The following is a 21,275-nucleotide window of genomic DNA, read 5'->3' on the forward strand; positions in this document are numbered from 1 at the left end:
AGAGGTAGGAATAAAAATTGAAGTTAGGTACTTTATTAAAACAGATTATTGTGCCTAGGAAGATACTTGAAACAAGCTTTTGTAACATGGCCCTGTCTTTGGTCTTTTAATGGGCTACTCAGTTGTCCAGTGACCATAGCTAAAGTCGTTAAAAAAGTTATTTGCATGTCATCTGTTCTGTGAAACACACCAAAAGACTTAGCTGACTCCGGCTGGGAGTGACTGGACTGGTCATGTATTCCATGAGACCTGCTCATTCTAAGTTGTTGGCTGTAATGAAGACATTTTCTCCAGTGTACAGAAGTAGTTTTGGGACCGATTTAAAAAAAAAAATCCATTTGTATGACAGGTAACAGAATCCCAACCACAGTGTTGTGATACATAAACTCTCCACAGGCTGCAGCTGCTGCCTCCACTCAAATTTATCCAGGAAGTCAGAAATCAGGTGGACCACAGGGGTAGCATTTTATCTGTAGGATATGCTCTACAAATACAAAATTGTTTGGTCACTTCATTGTTGACACATTATCAGACTTTTTGATTATTTCATATCTTAGCATATTTCTTCCCAAAAGAGGAAAACAGTTAGTTGTAAGAAATTCCACTTCTACAATTCACAGAATACAGCAGCTAATAGCACAGCTGACAAAAGTGCCTTCAAGGATGTCTTACAACTGAGGCAGGTTTGAGGCCTTTTAGAAATTACTAAAATGAGATTTGAAAATAGAAGTTACATTATTAGAAAGAATTGTGCTTGCAATATGTATTTGCAATATATATTTGAAAAAAAAAAAAAAAAGGGAATCTTCAAAAGGATGTGGTAAAAACAACACTTTGCTCATTAGGTTGGTTGTAGGCTTCTGAAATGCCCACTTTTCTTTTAGCTACACCACAGCACCAGTAAATCACTCGCATGTGTTGAGAGATGGATTTTAGTTAAATTATGTCCTTCTGCCTTCACCACTGTGTAATATTTTCTGTATTATCATTACACAGAGTAAAAAAAAAATGAATTAGAGAAGGTTGTGTAACTCCTGTTTGTTCCAGAGCCATATGCACTGTTGCAGGAAACAGGCTGGATTTCACAAGTTTACAAAGTATTTGGAAATTTGCAAAAAGATGGCTTGAGTGAAAAAAAACCCAACCGAACGAACACAAAACTTATAAATTAATTTTTCTTACTTTTTTTGGCAAACTTAATATTTTAAGACACAGAAATAAACAGATTTCATCCGAAATACGCCTGTATCTGACACTAGGCACAGAACCTCATCTCACACCATCTTGGCTGGAATGGGGAAAGATTTATTTTAATTAGTCTAACATACTTCAGACTAGGCTATGCTGCCAAGTCCATAATCTGTAGATTTCAACATAGCAAACGCTAGAATATTGTTTTCAGGCCCTTATTACATTTATCTGAGCATCTCCTCTACAAGAATAAAAGCCTGTTTGAGTATCTGTAACCTATACACAAAATTGCTAATTGAAATAATTTCAGTGGTTCAGAATCTACCTCCAAGTAGTGGCATTTCAGCCAAAGAGAGATACTGGATAATTATCCCGCATGGACAAGGGTGTCTTCCTATCCCAAGGAACTAATGCTTGACAGAAGTAGTAATAGCTCTTAGGATTCAGCCCAAAACATTGGGGTTTTTTCCCTGATGGCTCCATTGATTTGTATTTGGTTTGCTTGCTTTAACAGTGATAGATACAGTGACATGTTGAAGGCAGTGGTCATGGCTGCTTTTTGAGAGACCCCAATGCTGCCAGAAATGTAATATTAAAATTATGCTAATACAACCTTTTTTTTAAAAAAAAAAAAATCTTCAGGACATAACTGTAAGAACAGAAAGCCCCAGCAACTGTTAGCAGTCCAGATGCAGCCTCAAGACAATGGCTAGGAAGAATTACAAACAGTAAGGAGATGGGGATAAGTGAAGAATTTAGATTGTTACCCCAAAAATAATAGCAGGCCTCTCCCCCCCAGCAAAAGAAAAGGTGCCATTTTTATATCAATTGGCTACAAATAGCTATTTTCAGGACTTCACCATGACAACCAGAAATAATTATGTGAAACCTCCTTGTTTTCACTGTGATTTAGCAAGACTAGGGATAGGAGGATAGGCACACACTTTAGGTTTCAGCACATTTATTTAGGCAGTAGCACTTATGTTTACATTAGTTTTAAGAACTTGAATTACGTCCTTTAGAAACTAAATGAGGTATTTACATATTTATTGTTCCATCATGTGGTATACAACACCTGATTTATTTTTTTTTTTTAAACCAGCAGCAATTAAACTAGCTTCAGGTTTAATGAAAAGGCTCTTAGTGTTGGACACTTTATCTGATAAATAGACAAGAATACAGAACAGGACAAATGCAACATTTTATTGTGAAGCTAAAGCTATGTGACTGCTCATCATGCTTTTTTACATTGCTTATTAATAAAATGGTGTTTAACATTTCAGAAAACATTCTTAAAAGAACAGTGAAACAAAAGTGCTTCAAAACAACAAAATACAAGAATTAACCCCATCCCAGACTGGAGTTGTCCAATATATTTAATAGGGGTAGGGTATAGTGTTTTGTCTCCACCTTTGGTTTTTGTCACTTTAATCCAGATTTCTGAAAAATACTGACTAGCCCTTCACATGAATAAAAATTTGCATCATGTGGCAAAACCAGTTTCTGTATTTCCAGTACCTTTGAGAGGCGTGAGTATTCAAGTACTTTCTTCACCACTTCTAATGGTAAAAAAACCTGCAGAACCGAGAGGCTACACCCCTAGCATCTTAGAAGAACCTCTGTTAACCAGCTACAAAGAACGCTGACCTTTTTCCTCAAAGCCACTTCTCTGAATCAGGATTTAAGAAGTGCGTCTTATGAAGGCAAGGAAAATCTTACAGCAAAACAAGGCTGATCGCCAGTTTCCAGACATGATGTCAGGAATTTGCAAATCAAAAGATCAAACTCTGAAGAACCCACAGTGTTTAGCCAATATATTTAATCCACTACAGGAGTGTATACCTTGCCAATTATTGCCAAACTCTGGAGGTAGTTATTGACAAAGTAAACAGTTCCCACTCTAAGACAGTTAACGATTTACACAAGAAGCAGGAGAAGCACAATACACATTTCTCCATACTTCAGAAGATGATTTTGTATTTGCAGGAAGCAACAGTTTAACTTCCTCATCCTGTGGAACTATAGTTACAATATTTGAAAGAAAAAATATTGAAAAGAATATTTAAAGAAAAAATCTAAAAGAAAATAACTGATCCATTGGTCATCTCTTAGGATGACCAGCAGATCATCCTATGCATGAAAATTCATGTAGGCAAGCAAAACAACATCCTTCAACACTAAAATAGCAGCTCAGGAGAACCTAACAATCAAATCAGCAACTGCTTCTAATTAGCACAATGACCGAGATAACTAGTTGCATTCACTACCTGCTTGCTACTTTTCATTCCATTTTTGATATCTGGTAGAAGACCCCAACACTAAAAACATCACAAAAGCTTGAGACCACCACAGATAATGAATGAAGATCTGTAACCTACGATAGCACTTGCCACCTCCCAAAGCTGCCACATGCAGAAGCATCGCTAAAGCACTGGAGCAGCTACATAAACATGTCCTGGGCACAGCTATACATTATCCATGTCTTGGGGAGGAAAGCAACGTAAGCATCTAGGGCACAAAGTTTCACCACTGGTTGTTAAGGAAGCCCTAAGGAGAACACTGCTTTCCATACTGGTTGCAGAACAGACATCTCTGTTAAATTGGCCAGCAGATCTGACTGCAGTATTCACAGTACAAAGTACTTAAATTTCACAAGATGGACTTAGCAGCAGGTGCCAACCAGTGCTAAAACCCGCTTGTTTAGAAAAAATACCACTTATTCTACACCAGAAGGTAAGGTTAATTGTCTGAGAAAGTTATATGTATAAAAACTGTCATTTTAAAAACATTTGAGAGAGTATCTAACAGTGAAATCAGCAATGGCCTCCAATTAGTGCAGTGACAACAAATTCCTTCTCAGTTCAGAGATTCCATTCTTCTCCATTTGAAAGTGTTACTATCACATTTGTTATCTACATAAAATAAGTTGCAGGGCCATATTCAACAAAACTGTATAGCAACTGACTTTCTGAAATAGTCAGCAAGACATCACAGGGGCAGAATGCCTATTTTTAATACACTGAACTCTGTAAAAGAAACTAACAGGACAGAGAGATGTGCATAAATATCCTACTTTAAGGCTTAACTTTAATATTCAGTGTTGTTTTTCTTAGCCTCAAGGAGAGAACCTGTACAGGTTTGGTGTACTCTACAGAAAAGTCAACATTAGTAAAGGGAACATCGTAACACATGACAAATTCTCATTTTAAGGAGAAAGAGCATCACACAGTCCTTGAGTTTTCCCTCCTGCTATGCCACCAGAAGCAGCAACCCGCTGCCTGAGGAGACACTGTTCTTCCAACATGTAGAAAGATGGAAGGTGTGTTTCCTACTTGATAAAAAGAGACAAAGATGTATGAAGAAGGTTTTTAAAAAAGAGGGGGCATGGGTTGTTTTTTCCTCCCTTCAGTAACTGCTACACTTTAAGACAGTAAAACACTTGCAGTGAGCCAGACAAGCTGCTTCCTAATAACCTCAAAAAAGTGTGTCAAGTCACTTATTCATTAGCAGTGGGCAGATTCAGGGGGAAAATAAGGTGGTTTAGAGAGCTAATGTAATGCCAATGTTTGCAAAGGTTAAAAGCATCCAAGCTGCTGTCCTGCTTATCCTATTCTAATTCAAGTATTAAAACATAATCTGATTTAATGGTAAATACAGTTGCAAAGTTGTATATAAAATACTATAGATTTGGGAAATAGGGGTATTTGGGGTTTTTTTTGGGGGGGGGGGGGGTGTTGATTGTTTTTTGGGGTTGGGTTGGGGTTTTTTTTGGATCTGCTTTTATACACAGTTAATCCAACACATAGATGAAAATCACTGAGCTGAGACTTAGTACATGTCAAACCAGAAACCAGAAGATGCGAGATAATGCTTAAAGGGAACAGAATTATTCTTAAAACACACTATTCAGAAAATAGCATAACAAAGACATTTAAAGGTGATTTATGAACCAAACAGCACTTGGTCATGGGCTAGAAATCGAGCAGCTGTGGGGCAAAGTGATGTTGCAGAACAAAATTGAGTTCTCACTATGTGTTCTAAATAATTTGTAGAGCTGTTGTTCAACCATTATGCAGAAGACAATCAGGACAGAATAGATAACCAAAAAGCAGTGGTACCAGTCAGAGTCTCTTGACCTGAACGGGTTGTACAAACAAGTGAAAGGGCTAGTCCGTCCCTCTTCTTTCTGAAGTAGCAGCTCAGACTTCGGACCCTTTGTGCCTGCATACTGGTGGTGTTTTAGCAGATGAGAACTTCTGCTTCTACATTTCAGGTACCCATCACATGCCAATAGGTATGTATTTGAAATAAATACCAGTATATTCCTCAAAATTAAATGGAGAAAAAGAGAGTTTGATAACAAATATTTAGGAACACTCAAAACCAGAAGTGTTACCTTCGAAGTTCTCATTTGCAAAGGATCTCAAGGAAAGCTTACAAGCTTTATGAATAGGAAGATCAAGGACCTTTCTTAGCTGTTTAGCTATCTGGCAGACGCTAATAAAACAGTAATATTCATGCTTAGCACTACAAAGTCTATGACAAACATGGATGAAGTCAGCCAGGAATCTCCAACAATAGAGATGGTCTACTAAAGGCAGAACTAAGGCAAAGTAAACAATACATGAGATTTAAGAAACCTTGAAATCTTTTAGCATTTCTCACTTCTCCAGTAAAGTGAATCAGGGGAACAGAAGTCACACATTTCATTTACAACAGACATACATTTGAGAGAGTCATACTCTTAGAAGGCTGGAAGTGGTTTGGTTAGACTATTTTAAAAGGCATACTAGTGTAACACAATCTTCTCTTATTTAATTGCTTTTAATCTTAAGATCAGTTAAAAGCATCTCTGGTTCAAAAAAACAGAATCCCAAACATACTGCATCTCTGTGTCTCAAAACTTTTGACACAGTTTCTGCTATTTAGTACTCAATACTACACAGTGAGCACAGAGTCCTCTCTGGGTATTACTATACTTACACTGCATCTACCAGCTAGTGGGTTTTTTCATATATATATAATATATTATTTATAGTCAATTTTCAGGTGAGTAGTCCCAGAAGTATTTGACTTACTCCTACCAATAAAAAAATAAGTTAAATGAAAAATTAAAACCAAAGTTTTCTGTTAAGACCAAAAGCAAACAAAGCTTATAACTTGATTTAGTTTAAACAACTGTAAACAATATACATTTTTGTAATATCACTAAGTTGGGAGAGTTGTCTTTTTGAAAAAAATAAACAAAAAACCCCCACAAACCTGCTCTAACAAGGAACTAGTGTTCTGCCTTGCAAACATCAGTGTTTAATCCATGTAGAATTTGTAAACAAGATGTCAGGCCTTTAGAAGTAAAGGCAAAGATGTTTTCCTTTATTACAGTATTTAAAGGCTATCACTTAAGTGGGTTTTTTTAATAGCTTGTCATTTATATAATAAAAACAAGTATTTGTACAAAGATCCATTTTCTTTTTAAAAAAGCAGATCAGCTGAGTGTTTCATACTTTAATATATAAACCAAAACATATGAAAGCTATAAAAACATTAATGTGTGCCATGTATTAAACATGTAGCCTCATATTTTAATGCTTACATGTGTAGATTAAAAAAATTTATCACAATGGAAATTTTACTTTCAATTATCTTAAACAGACCAAGATACAGAGTAGAAACGCGTCATTTCTAAACTTGACAATTAGCATCACTTACTCTCTCAAACATCAGCTGGGCTTCAAGTTGTACACTATAAGCGTAAGCTAACATTCTACAAATGGAAGCATTACAAAATGTGTTAAGAGAAAATACTGCCAGTAAATGAATGTCTTAATCTATTTCCTTATTTAGTAATTTTTTTTTTTTTGAAGAGTCTGAATTGGTTTTATAGGGCTGGATTTTTTTGCTGTTCTGCTATCAAAGGTCTTCTTTAAAACCATTCTGTGAACAATACAGTCACATTACAACTAAACAAAAAGACAAATAATAACAGACCAGCTGCTTTTTACATTTTAATTATCATAATTCCCCAATGCTGTTCTTCCTCTCTGCATAGGGAAATTGTTTTATTTGGCACATTAAGGATAAAAAAAAAAAAATCAAAAACTGAACCAAAGTTTACAAACCTCCAATTGTAAGTTAGTAGTTATAAGGAAGAAAGCCAGACATCAATGTCATGGCAAAATTAAAAACAAAAAACAACACACATGACATAGGGAAAAGGTTTTCCAATGATCAATATCATCAGAGCCTTCTAGCTGAAACAAAATACATATATTATTGTTCAAACCATAATCGGATTGCTAGGAATCTTATCTCAAGTCCTACTGTGCTCTTACTTACAGTGTGTAAGTCCTCACTAAATGGCAAGGAGGCTTTGATGAACACATTTCACATTGTATAATTTTTTCTTAATCTCAAGTTTTAATGCAGATACTTAAAGATCTGTAAAGTCCTGTAAACTCTGGCTGCTTTCCAGTAGTGTGTACCAATTGCTCCTTAGGCAGCACTTTCTTTGACTTCAAGCAGTGTTTCACACTGTGGTATCTCCAAAGTCCTTGTTCCAGCGAATATATGCTTCCAGGGTCTGAGGGCTCAAACTGCGCTTTATCTTCTTCAAAGACTCAGTGAAATCTGACAGTTTGATATTTCTCATCTATACAAAAAGTGAAAGATATCAAGATCACAAGTGGTTTATGTACTTCAGTTTATTCAAGTAGTACTTCAGTATTCACTTTTAACAAAGCATATTCTACGAGTGCTTCATCTTGATATGAGAAAGAAATTTTTTACAGTGAGAACAGTCATTTTCTGGAACGACCTCTCCAGGGAGGTGGTAGAGTCCCCACTGCTGGAGGTTTTCAAGATGAGATTATCTAGCACCCTGCCCAATTGCATCTAGGCTTCTTTTCCCACAAAAAGTTGGACCAGATGATCCTTCAAGGTCCCTTCTAACCTGGGCTGTTCTGTGATTCTATGACCCGATGCAAGAGTCTTGTAATTTAAGACTATCGGTATTGACTGTTTTTAATAAACTAACATTGGGTAATCATAAAGTCTGCCTTATTTTTTATTATCCCATGAGACTGTGTTATAACTTCCTATTTCACTAGGTGGTGCAAGCTGGTGCCTATGAGGGCACAGAACTGAGGAAAGAGTAAGGCATGGGATTTTTTAACCATGTCTATGGTATCCCTCTGCATACCAGGAGAGTAAAGCACTGAAAATTCCCCCCCTTACCACAGCTGTATTCAGATCATAGTATGCTGTCAGCCAAGTAATCCCAATTATCTAACCTCTTTGATTCAACACATGCCTTTCAGTGGTTTGCTGAGGACATGCTTATAAACAGACATTTCCCATACAGAGATATCCAGACATGATGGGAGATAACCAGAGTGTTGGAACAAGCAGTCTCATTATTAAAGGAATATTAACATTAAAACCAGAGAAGATTCCCCATGTTTCTCTGGGACCGGTGTTTATAAACTACTGGGGGTAAACTTGCATTCACAACAAATTATCACAGATGTTCTCATCGTTCTACAACAAATCTTTTCAGCTTATCATATTATGATGTAAAGATGGGGGGGTGGTGGTGGGGGGGGTGGGGTGTCAATGAAATAAATCATTTGACACAGTATTTCTGAGAATGTTTTGGGGGACTAACACTGCAAGAAAATAAAAGCCAGGCCTCTGACATCATCTGACAGATCAAGTTGCAGTCGGATGGAAAAAATAGGACAGTCAGATGAAACTAAGAACAGCAGAGACTTACTATCGGAAAAAGAGGTGCCCTTAAGCCTCTTAACCAAAAAACTACACAAAGAACCTCAGACATCTGAGGATAGATTTTCCTCTCAATCACGACTTGTAAAGAATTTTCTTCAGTGAAGAAATAATCATAAAGGGTAGTAACACCCAAAAATTATGCTAGGTATTTTGTACGATACTATGTGTAAATAAAGGGACCTTAAAAGTTTCTGGTGAGCACACATTCTATTCAAAGGGGAAAATACAACTGCTAGAACAGCATACCTCACTGGCAGACATGTTCTTCACCTGTTCTGGTTTTAATTCTGTAAAAATAAAGGAAGATCAGCGAGTTTCACAAGAAAACTTTGTTTCTGACAACTAAAGCATGTTAAAAGCACTTTCATTCTGAAAAAAACCCACAGCTAAAAATTATACCTCTCTGCCTCAACATAATCTCCTGTACAGAAAGGTACATGGTGTTTTTACCTCCTCCTTCCCCATTTATCAGCTCCTCAGCCAGGCTGCTCCCACATTCAATCACTGCAGATACAGTACAAAGTGGTAGCAGAACTACTTCCTTCTTCCTAAAGTATGGGAAACAGCACACAGGCATAACTGAGCTGCCTTCCCCCATTATTTTCCTGGTACCTACCTCCCTACCCCTCAAACATGCATAATTTTCAGGAAACAAAGGTACCGTCAGCCAGGAATATAGAAATAAAATCAGGCTGGGCACATAAGAGTTCTTCTTGCCCTTGCAGTACTATTAGGATTTAATCATTCCTGTAATCCTTCACTATTTTACATTTTTTTACTTGTAATAACTTCTTGCTCTGAGAGGCAGGATTGGCAAGACTGACATTAAAAAACATTTTAAAAAATAAATTGTTTTATAGAAAGCCAGGGGCAGGTAGAAGAAATTAGTTGCACAACATTTCCTGGTCTCTTCTCAAAATGGACTTGCATGTGAAGTGATTTGTCAGCAAAGTAAAGCCTGCATACCTAAACGCATACATTATTAATTCAACCACTCTAAATAAAGATATTGGAAGTCTTAGGAGACATGTCTCTTGTGAGAGTTATCTAATGCAATTCTGTTTTACAGTTATTATGCAGGATTTTGGAAGATGTGCCTTACAATCTCAACAGCTGAAGCTAAGTGGGTAAAAACCCATTACTTTCCAGCAGCTGCTTTCAAAGAGATAGTGCAGTGGCACAACTGCATGCTATAGGATTTCTGACTCAATTAAAAAAAAAAAATAAAACAAATACACCCACAAAACACGCACAAGACTCTCTTCCCCATAAATCATTTAACAAAGTTGCAACAACTTTTATTTACACATAATAGGCTGATATTACAGAACACTTTCCCTCTGGCTGCCTTTACTATGTTTCTGACAGGTAGAACAATATATTGGCAAACAGAAAACTAACATCAAATCTTCACAATCTTTTCTTCACAAACTCCCACTGCTGATCTCCACTCAACAGAATCATCCCCCTTCAGATGTGGCTACTGGACACATAGTAACTAGGTAGCAAAATGGACCAAAGGGGGGGTGGGGGTTGGTTGGCTTTTTTTTTGTTGTTTTTTTAAAAAAAAAAAAAAGTATTCACTTTGCATTAAAATCGTATTTTTTTCAAAGTTGGAAATGTCAGAGAAAGAAAAAATGTAGGTAAAACTCGAGTCAGAATTGTCATCTGGATCACAATTCAACATTAAAAAGATTTTAAAATAAAAAAAGTGATGCCATTTAAACATTAAAAAAAAAACCCAAAACCACAAAATTGCTCTGTTTCAGTATTTCCTTCCTTTAGCCTGGAAGGAGATCTGCCCACTTTATAAGACACGTAATGCAGTCAGACACTGCTATTCAGTAATTTAGATGCAACAGAACTGACACCAGCATAGGAAAGATATTCTAGTTTAAAATTCTACAAATCTGTGAAAAACACTTCACCCTGCTTTCCTCTCAAGGCACAAAAATTGTGTTTCACATGGTGAGCTACTGAAGGGTTTTGTGTAAGGTAAATCTTACAAAGACGCTGTGATGAGGAACAGACCAAAATCCAATCTAAAAAGCTTAATTTCAGATGTTTAAGATTTATAAAGATGTAGGAAAATATAATATCTCTAATATCAAGGGCACTGAATTTTTTCAAAATCTAAATATAAAGCTATGCAGCTTACCTCGAATAGGGCCCAGCGCTGCATCCTTTGCTAATGCAGTTAAATCACTTCCAGAGTATCCATCTGTCATTCTTTGTCAAAGGAAAAAGTGGGGGAAAGGAGAAAGGGAGAAAAAAAACAAACCTACTTCAAACCATTTCATTTTAATTGCAGATTATTAAAATGTTACTTAATCAGAAGTACTATTTTGATGTTGTTTTGCAAGTTTAATATATCAGAAGTGCATTTAACATGATCTATATTTAAGTCTTTTCCAGATCTATATTTAAGTCTTTTCCAGATCTATATTTAAGTCTTTTCCAGAATTTTAAGTGCACATAGTCAAGTCCCAAATAACATGCTAGGAAAAGCAAAAAGATAGCAACCAACTAGGATTTGTAGATGAAAACCAATCTCAAACATGTTCACTATTTCTCTTAGAAGAATGCCGTACCACTACAGTTTGTCATCATTTGTCATAGATGAATATAAACCCAAAAACTCAAGTGTCATCCAAATCCTCAGAACCACAAGGGGGGGGGGGGGGGGGGAAACAAACCAATCAAACCAATCTTTTTGGGAGTTTTTCCAGAATTAGACTTAATTTCCAAGTTAACCAACGAAATACTTTGCAGATTAAGGGCCTCCACTGAACCAGGAAGCCACCAATACATATTGTCAACATAAGTGAAAAGAAACACAAAATTTAAAACAAACAAAAAATCCACACAGCTTGTAGAGCAGTGGCTGGCTGTAACAAGAACTTCATAGCTCAGTCTTCTAGAGATAATTAATTCTGTTATAGTTTATATAAAAACTTGCTGAGGAGCAAAGAACACAAAATCATGAAGGAGGTTAAACACCTATCTCTTTCAAAACAAAGATGGGAGATGAAGCAGGCAGGAACCTCAACTTTTATATTTTGACTAAACCATTTATAACCAAAGTGCACTTAAGCTGCATTTGTAATCTGGTTCATAAATTTGCACTTAGAATCCAAGACGCTATCTTTTCCCTCCAGTTAGCTATTACTGCAGCCTAAATCTGGCCTGAGATCCTTAAAGTAGAGAGAGAATTTACCAGTTGGATTATACATCAGATTTCTATAATATTACCAACACTACAGGGCTGAAAAAGGCTGCATCTAAGAGTGTACTCACCTCCTGTGTACTATCACAAACAGAAACAGAGACCAAAGCACATTCACTTGAATATTTTTGATATCTCACACTCAGTTTTCACTCCTTCCTGCCCTAGGTGCTTTACCTACTTTTTAGTCTAACTTCCCACACCCATTACATTTGATTTCTGTGGGTGACAAACAGCAGTACTGTGTCAACCTTGATGATGAAAAACATAAACCAACTTCATAACAGGAAGGTCATTTAACCCACATTTTCCCAATCAAATATGAAATTGAAAAGAATATAAAATTATCCAGTGCTTGCTCTGCTGTGTTGGTAGCAACAAACTTAGCAATGGACAAGCAAAGAAGAGTTGGTTTTGATTGGAAATGCATGCCAAGTGCAAAACTGGTACTGTCTTTTTGCCTCAGAGAGGAGAGCTGGACTGCCTGGGGGATGGGTGGAAAGAAACAACCCCCTCGCTCTGCCTCAGAAAGAAAAGCACTAATGTGCATGTTTCAACATCAGAAACCCAACCAGGTGGTGTAGGGAAAAAACCAAGCACATTATATATAAGCATACAGAAAAACACTTTCATACAGCCTGACAGGAGACCATCTTCCCAAGATGCATGCAATTCATTCTCAGCAAGCGTTGTCACTGTCTGATGATTTATATTAGTTACATTTGGAATGTATAAAACAATCTGAATGAATGCAGTAGATGAATATATTTATTTAGTATAGTTACAAAATACTTACCTAGCCAGTTGTGCCAACTCTTTTTGGGTCAATGGACTTCCTTGCTTGCTTAGAAGATTTTTTAGCAAAACCAGTCTTGTCTGAAAAGAAGATACATTTATCATATGTAAAACTGATTTTCACAGTACACTTAAAATTCTGTTGCAACAACAAAACTACATGTTTGTCAGGTTAGCTTTTGTGCCTTGCTAGTTTAAACTTGCCTGTAACGCTTTTGTGATTAGACTATATACTATCATCTCTTCAGAGAAAGAGACAGGGTAAGGTGCTGGTTTTGGCTGGGGTAGAGTTAATTTTCTTCATAGGAGCTAGTATAGGGTTATGAGATCAAGGGTCAAACTGCTTCAAGAATAATATATTAGAATCCTCATCAAAAACCCTAATCTACTGTTGAGCTGAAAAACATTACTTTAAGAAAACTACTTTCATCTTTGTAATAAACACTCTTCTCCAGCCAAACGTGCTCCTGCAAGTCCTACTTTAGACTTGCCCATGCCTGCCAGTATATAAGCAGCACCTCACTAGCCAAGAAATACTGAGTAGCTACTACCACTTGTAAAAAAAAAAAATGCAAAAACTTAAGATACTCGCCAGAATTAAAGCACAGTGTATATGGCCAAGCTGGGCCAGAAGTTACTTCACAGAATTATAATCACCCACTAGGGCAAGTAAAGAATAGCCTATAAAATGTATTTTATACTCTTTTTTTAATAAAATTGATCTTAAAATGAAGATGATGCATGGAAAACAATACTTACTTCCTCATTTGGTAAAGACACATATACCCGTTTGGTGAATCGTCTAGAAAAAAACCAAACATATATACATATACACCCACACCCCTTTATAAGTTTTTAGCACATACAGATCTAACATTTATCAAACCAAATGTCAAAACTTCACTTACACGATCAAATTCTAGGAAGTAGAACTAAAGGTTAAAAACAAAAAACCAAGAACAACCACCACCAAACAAACAATATGCATGAGCCACTGGTGTCACCTTACTCTTACTTGAAGTCATGAGACTTCTCCCAGAGAGAAAACACTCTAAAGGTAGAAATACCACTGTCTACGAGCAACAAAATGAAGCATCTCTTCATTGTACACAAAAAGTCTTTGGAATCATTAAAAATCTGTTTTATTTGTTCAGACAGTGCTGACATGGCTATTTTCCTCAATCAAGAATGAAAAGAGAAGAAAGTATGAGAACTTGTAGCAAAGAAGTCCTAAGGCAAATCTACAGCAAGGTCTGGAATTTCATGGGACATCAGAAGACCAATATTCACAGAGAAGAAATACTGCATTTCACTGGTCAAATTTCTTCCTTCATCCTGCCATTAAGATCCAAATATAAAAAAAGCAATATATAAGATGCAAGAGTGTTATACAATGCTGATTTGGTTTCAATGGGTACTGCTGTTTTAGATAATTCCAAGGCAATCATGCTCGTGCAGATGTATCCCAAAAGAGAAGAGACATGCACCTCTGAGAGGTTCACCTTGCTAAACAGCTTTTGCTACTTATTCCAAAACTTAAAACAACCAAGACACTAATTAGCAAAACCTGCTTTTCATAATGAACATCGTATTATTGTATGCAAACAAAGAAAGAGACATTTTGATACCTGAGAACAGCATCATCAAGCTCCTGTGGCCTGTTTGTTGCTCCCATCACAAGTATTCTGTCCTCTCCAGAAGACTGCACCTATATGATGCAGAAAGGCAAGGCAGCTTTCAGGTCGCATCACATAGTAACCCAACAAAACCAGTTAGAGACTTGCTGTGCATTCAACACACTGATGGGATCTTACTGTATAAGCTTTTTTTTTTCCCATGCAGTTAGCTTTAAAACATTCTTTAGACAAATGTAAAGTCAAACTAGGAAAAAGTAAAATGCAAAAGAAGAAATGTAAAACACAGGACACTGCCCAAGTTATATCGCCTGAAAAGAGTCTTGCAAGAGCACAAATGTTGCTGTGGAATTGCATGTTACAATGCTGGAAAAAAATGAGACAACAAAAAGCACTCAGAAGTTTAGTCATCCAGAGATAATTATGCTTAAAAACCTAGAGACTTTCTGCTGTTGTGTGTTTTAACACCAAACATTGTTTTGAAGCCTACAGAGAAAGGCAGAATCAAAATTTTAGACTACGGTACAGCCAGAACCACTAAATCAGATCAGAGATTCATCTAATGTGTCTCACAAGAAGCTAGTAGTCAAAATGGTAAGCTATGTACACAGACACAGTAATTTTCCCCCCAATTCACTCTATTGCAAGACTTGATTTTACACTCAAGAACATGGAGACTTACAGCTTCTAGACTTCAGAGAAAACATCTAGGTATCTGAAACGTATTATTATTCACCTAGCATCCAATCCTTTATAGACTTAAGTTCATTGCTGTCTTACTGAGTCCAAAATGTTCCACAGAAATGTTGTATGATCTAGTTACACCTTGATCCAAAGTTTTCTAACTTACTAATTATGTTTTATTTTCCCCTTTTCATTTTAAGAGAAAACTGTGTGTATACTAATTTCTGCGTATCACTCTCACATTGCATTACTTGTCCTGATTCATCCCATTTTGGAGAAGTTTTTCCTGGCCTTCTTGTCTATATAACTTCTCCTCCTGTACCTCATTACTATTGCTTCACAACTGTAGCAAAATTCCACTGTTCTAGTGGAATATAAAGTGAGATTGTTCAATACAAAACACAGTGCTGTGTGGCAGAAAAATATTCTGATACTCATTTGTTCCCCCTCCAACTATGAAACCCCATTCCTTTTCCTGGCTATTACATACATGCTATTAAATATATTCTTACTGTATCCTGTCATCTCTAGGCTGTGATGTCAAGAAAAAAATCTACAGCTCAGTAAAAACCATACTAACACAGAAATTAATCCTTCCATGTCAGAGCTGTGTATACCCATGATCTGTTTGAAATCCTTATCCCTCAAGTCTCACCTTACCCCTCTCACAGTGCATACTTTTGTGACACATATCCCTTAAAAAACAAAAAGATACTACTTAAAAGCTATTTAATCATTTTACTTTGCCACAGTGAAGAGATGTCCTTCACCAAAACATGCAATTGCAAACAAGGGCTCAACTCTACCTAACCCTTAAGTGTCCCTCTTGCCCTGTTAAGAACATTTGTTCTCACAGCTCCTTTATTGTTGCCATTTGTTACCCTTTCTTCTCTGTCCATAGTTTTTCAACCCATTACTTCAGCTCATCTTCAGATTAATACCTTTCACCCCAGACTGAATTTTAGAGAATATTACAGTAAGCAGGTGAAAAATTAACAGCAATAAAAAAAAGCTGTTTGACAACCAAGGGAGGGGGGAGGGGACAGAGGTAAACCACAGAAGCCAAATCCTATTTGTGCTTGATCTGTAGCTTGTACTGACACCCACTACATTAGCCAATTCAGCTAAATCAAACAATATCCAAGACTAAATACTTACACCATCAAATTCTATTAAAAATTCTGTTTTTAGACGCCTACTAGCATCATGTTCACCTTCTCGTCTTTCACACAAAAGGCTATCAACTTCATCTAAAAAACAAAGAAATACATCTTAATTAAGCATACAACATTAAAGCCTTCATATTTGTTGAAGTTCTTTTGCTAATATAGGGCTCCAACAAGAGAGATCCGATCTTTAATCCCTAGGAGACAGACAGATCTCAGTATAACGTGTTGTCCTTTGAATAGGTAACACCAAGCACAGATAGAAGAAAAAACCCTGCTGATAATAAACTGCAACTCAGGACAAGCAAAACCTATTTTCATGTTTGAAGTTTAGTACATAAATGGACTTACTCTGTAAAGGTAGTACAGCATTTGTGGTTTTGAGGGCATTTCTTCCCACTATTAACACCAATTAAATAATGTAACAGTAATCTAACATGCTCTGTACGGTACTGATTAGGCAGCAGGTCATATCTGAGACACTTGCTCTACACTGCAGAATTACCCAAAGAAGTTTACCCGATGATCTCAATTTAATAAGTCAAACTATTTTAAGAAAATATACAAAAGCCAACAACATTTAAGGTCTTACCAATAAAAATTATAGAAGGCTGAAGTTCTCTGGCTACTGCAAATAGAGCACGTACCAGTTTCTCTCCTTCACCCACCTAAAACAACAATAAACTGTTTTGGGAGGGAGTTTAGAAAGTGTTTATTACAGAAGAGCTAACCTAAGGATCTACAGAAAATCCTGCTAATAACTAGCCACACTCAGTCCCTTCATACACATTCAGATTACCACTAGTTCAGTGTTACATACAACAGTACTGTTTATGTCTTAAAAGAAACGTTACAACTTCACTGATGATTACAATTGGGTTGTCAAGAGAATTCTGTGCCTAAATTATCACAGCGAAAGGGAGATGGGACCCATTTCATTTACTTTTGAAAGAAGAAAAAGCCTACAACCATTCATCTGTATGACAGCTGGGGTCATCCTGAATTGCAAAAGCCTTTGACACTGAGTTACTACAAGCACAAAACAAAACTTTTTACTTCACAAGTCACTTTTTAAAGCTTTATGTTCACTGTAAGCTAGCAGTTCACCAAGGACTCATCAGAAGTCTTTGGTTGTCTTAAGACCCAATTACAGCATGTGTGTTTTCAGATCAATGTAATTTACAGTTGCTACTTACGTATTTTGAAGTTAGGCTTGCTGCACTTATATTAAAGAAAGTAGCATTTGATTCCGCAGCAACTGCTTTGGCCTAGGAGAGGGGAAAAAACCCAGTACTTTTAAAAACACCACACTGAAGATACCTCTCTGCTTCTGTAGCTAGCACTCATATCCTGATTGATGATTTGAAAACCCCTATTCATTCAAAGGGAACACATTGAAGATCCTACAGAAAACTTCTGCACAGGCCACTTACAAATAGGAACGGATAAGTGGTTGAACCACTAGAAAAATTTCCAGATTCCCTTTGACATCTCTGATCACATCATCACCACAACCAACTACAACTTGCTTACTGAATAATACAAGTCTCTAGACCCTTTCAATGTATCCTGAGTATCTGAAACAATTTAAACTAATTTAGGGTGGTGATTTAGAGTAGCAGTTGGATCAAATAATTTTAATTATTATGTTGGTTTTTTTTTCCTTTATCCTTTCCCTATCTATACAAAACCTGTTTTCAGGGGAAGGCTGGGAAAAAGAAGCAGTTCAACCAGAACACTCACAGAGCGTACTCTCCTCTTTAACAGTTTCACTATACTCAAGAAATTACGATTCCCTGGTTATGCATTTTAATTTTAGTGATTAGCAATTATGTTCCAGTATGTAAAACAAACCAGATGAGGCAAAGTGAGCTGCTCAGTATTCACACTTCTGCGCTTCAGAGCTGATCCAGCTTCAGTATCAGCGAGGGGAGTGTGCAGCTGCAGCCACGCCATGTGATGCAGGACCATGCGCCTGGCTCAGCTGCAGCAGGACATGCGACGCTCCCTGGCTGATGCACAGCCATTTCCCTCCAGTCCCCTGAATCCAGTACATCAGGCTGAGAAAACATGCAGCAGCCAGACAGTTCCACAGCACTTATGCTCCTTACATAGCAGTGTGGAAGTCAGACATCCCCCTTCCTTGCTACTGTGCTCCATCCCCATTTCCAAAACATACTTCTAGTATATTTTAGTGGAGAGCAAACCATTTGTGATAATCACTGCTGTACCTAATTAACGACGTTACTTTTACTCTCTCTGAAAATGAATCTTGGACTTGCTAATTTGTTTTAAAATATTACTTGTGATATTGAAGAGAATTAAATAGAGAACTGTTTAGGAATTACCTCCCCCATGAAATCCACAGTTAGGAACAACATTGCATTTCTGTATTAAATTTACACCATAACACATATCCAGGAAGAATGCACAGTTTATTACTACAACACCCAAACTGAAAGCCACCCCTCATGGTTACATTTTAAGTCCACCGACTCATGTGTGAAGTAATTTTCTTACCAACATTGTCTTCCCATTTCCTGGTGGGCCAAACAGCAATAATCCACGTGCAGGAGCTCTAAGTCCTGTAAATAACTGGAAAGTACATCATCGTAAATTGCCTTCAGAGACTTAAAGAAAATGTTGACTTACCTTCATAAGAAAATGGCTTAAGATTGAGGAATGGCTCACTGCCTAGCAGTAGCAGTGCTACAACAGTACAGGTTTTTACAGAACTACATTCTATTAGTAACTTGACCTAATGCGTATTGTTTTCCACATAACAGTTGAATTACATTACAACTGTTCTGTGCACAGACACCCTGTGAAAGCAGTACAACAGGCAGTAACACTTTCCAGTGTCACCAGCCAGTGTTAACTAACCAGACTAACAATTTTAAAGCATAAATTCATTTTAAGAAGGGGGGAATGCAGGTGTGTAGTAAGGGAGTTAAAGCAATGTTCCTACTAAATCCATGTGGAAGAACTCCCTCATCTTTCTTTTTTCTTAATTACATGAAACTTGAGAAGACAAGCCTTCACCGAAACTATTTAAAATACTACTTAACAACCACCTACTCTCTCTAAATACTGCTGATAATAATCTCCTCCCTCTCAATTTGCATTGGATTCATCTTTCCTGCACTATAAAATTGCACCCATCATATGTGGCATCACAGCAAGCAAATCTACAAATTCTCATAGAGTACATCCCTTTCAGTTATTCCTGTAGCTTGTTTTCCCCAGCACTTTGTCTTTACCACTTTCCTCAAGAGTTCTGCAGTTCCTTTCTTGGTCTCACATTCAGCCCTCCATTCCAGCTTCCAGTAATTCCAACAATAACCAAAAGGAATAGCAGGGAGTCCCATATGCACACACCATGTCCAAGTGCCACTGTTAGCAGGCACTGCTTTCCACAATATCCACCATAACAAATGGCTCCATTACCAGTGTAGTGTTTGGAAGATGATGGACCAACATGCATTTTCTCTATTATTTTATCATTCACAGCATTTTGTTTGTGCTTGACTTTGATCACTAAAACCAGTTATCCAGCATGATCCTATTCACTAATACATACCAGCTACACTATAAAGGTATCGGAGCATTTTAACCTGAATAACTACATTTCTCAAGTGTTTCTGCTTTTCACGCTGCACACCAGCATGTGCATCTCCTGCCTGACTCCTTTCATTTGGAATCATTCTTAGGGTGTTACACCATTTTCAGATAGTCCAGACCAAATCTACAACTCTCCCTCACCTTGATCACCACCTACACAGTTCAGCTGCAACTGCCACTTATCACTGAGACCCACTAAACTTTTAAAGTTTTTATTAACAGACTAATCATACTGAACATGGTCTGAACTAATTGCTACTATTTTATTAGCATTGTATTGCTGAAATGGTTACAGCCAGTGTTTTTTATTTATTCAACTCAACTCTTGCTCTCCTACAAAAATACCATTGTCTAAATATGAATTTGAGTTCAAAACTCATTAACATTAAAACTGAAGTAGTATTTAATTTACTAAATATTCACCTATAGTTGCCACATCTACCATGTTGATTTACAAGGAAAGAAAAAAACAACCTATTTTCTTCCAAGGAACATTTAAAAATTCAGAGGATTTTGTCCTTGTATCTCAACCTATACCAAGGTCAGACCCATTGCTAGCTACAGTAATACGAAGACCTTATTGAAAATGTCAACTGTTATCAGAAGAGTCATAACTATTTCAAGCCTCACATCTCAAAGTCCTTCCTACCCAGCTCACTGTATTAGTGTTACTGAACAACAAAAGCTTGACATACTAAAGCACTGTAATAACAGACAGTACAATGACATTTTCCTTCGGCATAAGAATACCAGAGCATGCATATTTATGCTAAAGCTTTGTTTTCCTCAGGGCTAGTATTCCTATGATGCTATGCCAGGTTTAGGGTTTCTTCCCCATGACGCTTCGAAACCAGAAACTGCATTAAAGAGGCAGACCACAGAGCAACTCCAGCCACCCGTCAATGTGACAGAAGAGATGCATAAGAAAACAAAGAACAAACAGCAATTTTGCTTGAATAATCATCACTGCAGTAAATCGTCTCATGAAATTTCTGCAAGAGTCCAGCAGCTTTCAGCAAGTCCACTTTAGAAAACAGTCGATTTAATTCTTAATAAAAGTGGCTCAGAAAATTCCAGCAGTACATAGATCAGACCTGAATCTAGGAAGTCACAGTAGCTGACGTACCACCTACAATAAATAACATAAAAACCTGAATGACCAATTTCTACTCA

General features: G+C 36.9%; 1 protein-coding gene across 5 annotated transcripts in view; it reads right to left on the minus strand.

The window, feature by feature from the left end:
* Nucleotides 1-2,135: 2,135 nt before the first annotated feature.
* Nucleotides 2,136-21,275, minus strand: part of SPAST (spastin) — a 40,349-nt gene continuing 21,209 nt past the window's right edge. For all 5 annotated transcript variants that reach the window (XM_074818307.1, XM_074818305.1, XM_074818304.1 and 2 more), the window contains 10 exons: nt 19,002-19,076; nt 17,678-17,749; nt 17,074-17,149; nt 16,474-16,565; nt 14,626-14,705; nt 13,757-13,799; nt 12,999-13,078; nt 11,135-11,205; nt 9,223-9,263; nt 2,136-7,840 (listed from right to left, as the gene is read on the minus strand). In XM_074818307.1, the coding sequence (XP_074674408.1) occupies nt 7,718-7,840; nt 9,223-9,263; nt 11,135-11,205; nt 12,999-13,078; nt 13,757-13,799; nt 14,626-14,705; nt 16,474-16,565; nt 17,074-17,149; nt 17,678-17,749; nt 19,002-19,076 (753 nt within the window). In that variant the 3' untranslated portion in view covers nt 2,136-7,717. The remainder of the gene's footprint in view (nt 7,841-9,222; nt 9,264-11,134; nt 11,206-12,998; nt 13,079-13,756; nt 13,800-14,625; nt 14,706-16,473; nt 16,566-17,073; nt 17,150-17,677; nt 17,750-19,001; nt 19,077-21,275) is intronic.

Source organism: Strix aluco, chromosome 3 (assembly GCF_031877795.1).
Source record: "Strix aluco isolate bStrAlu1 chromosome 3, bStrAlu1.hap1, whole genome shotgun sequence".
In the NCBI taxonomy this organism is placed as follows: domain Eukaryota; kingdom Metazoa; phylum Chordata; class Aves; order Strigiformes; family Strigidae; genus Strix; species Strix aluco.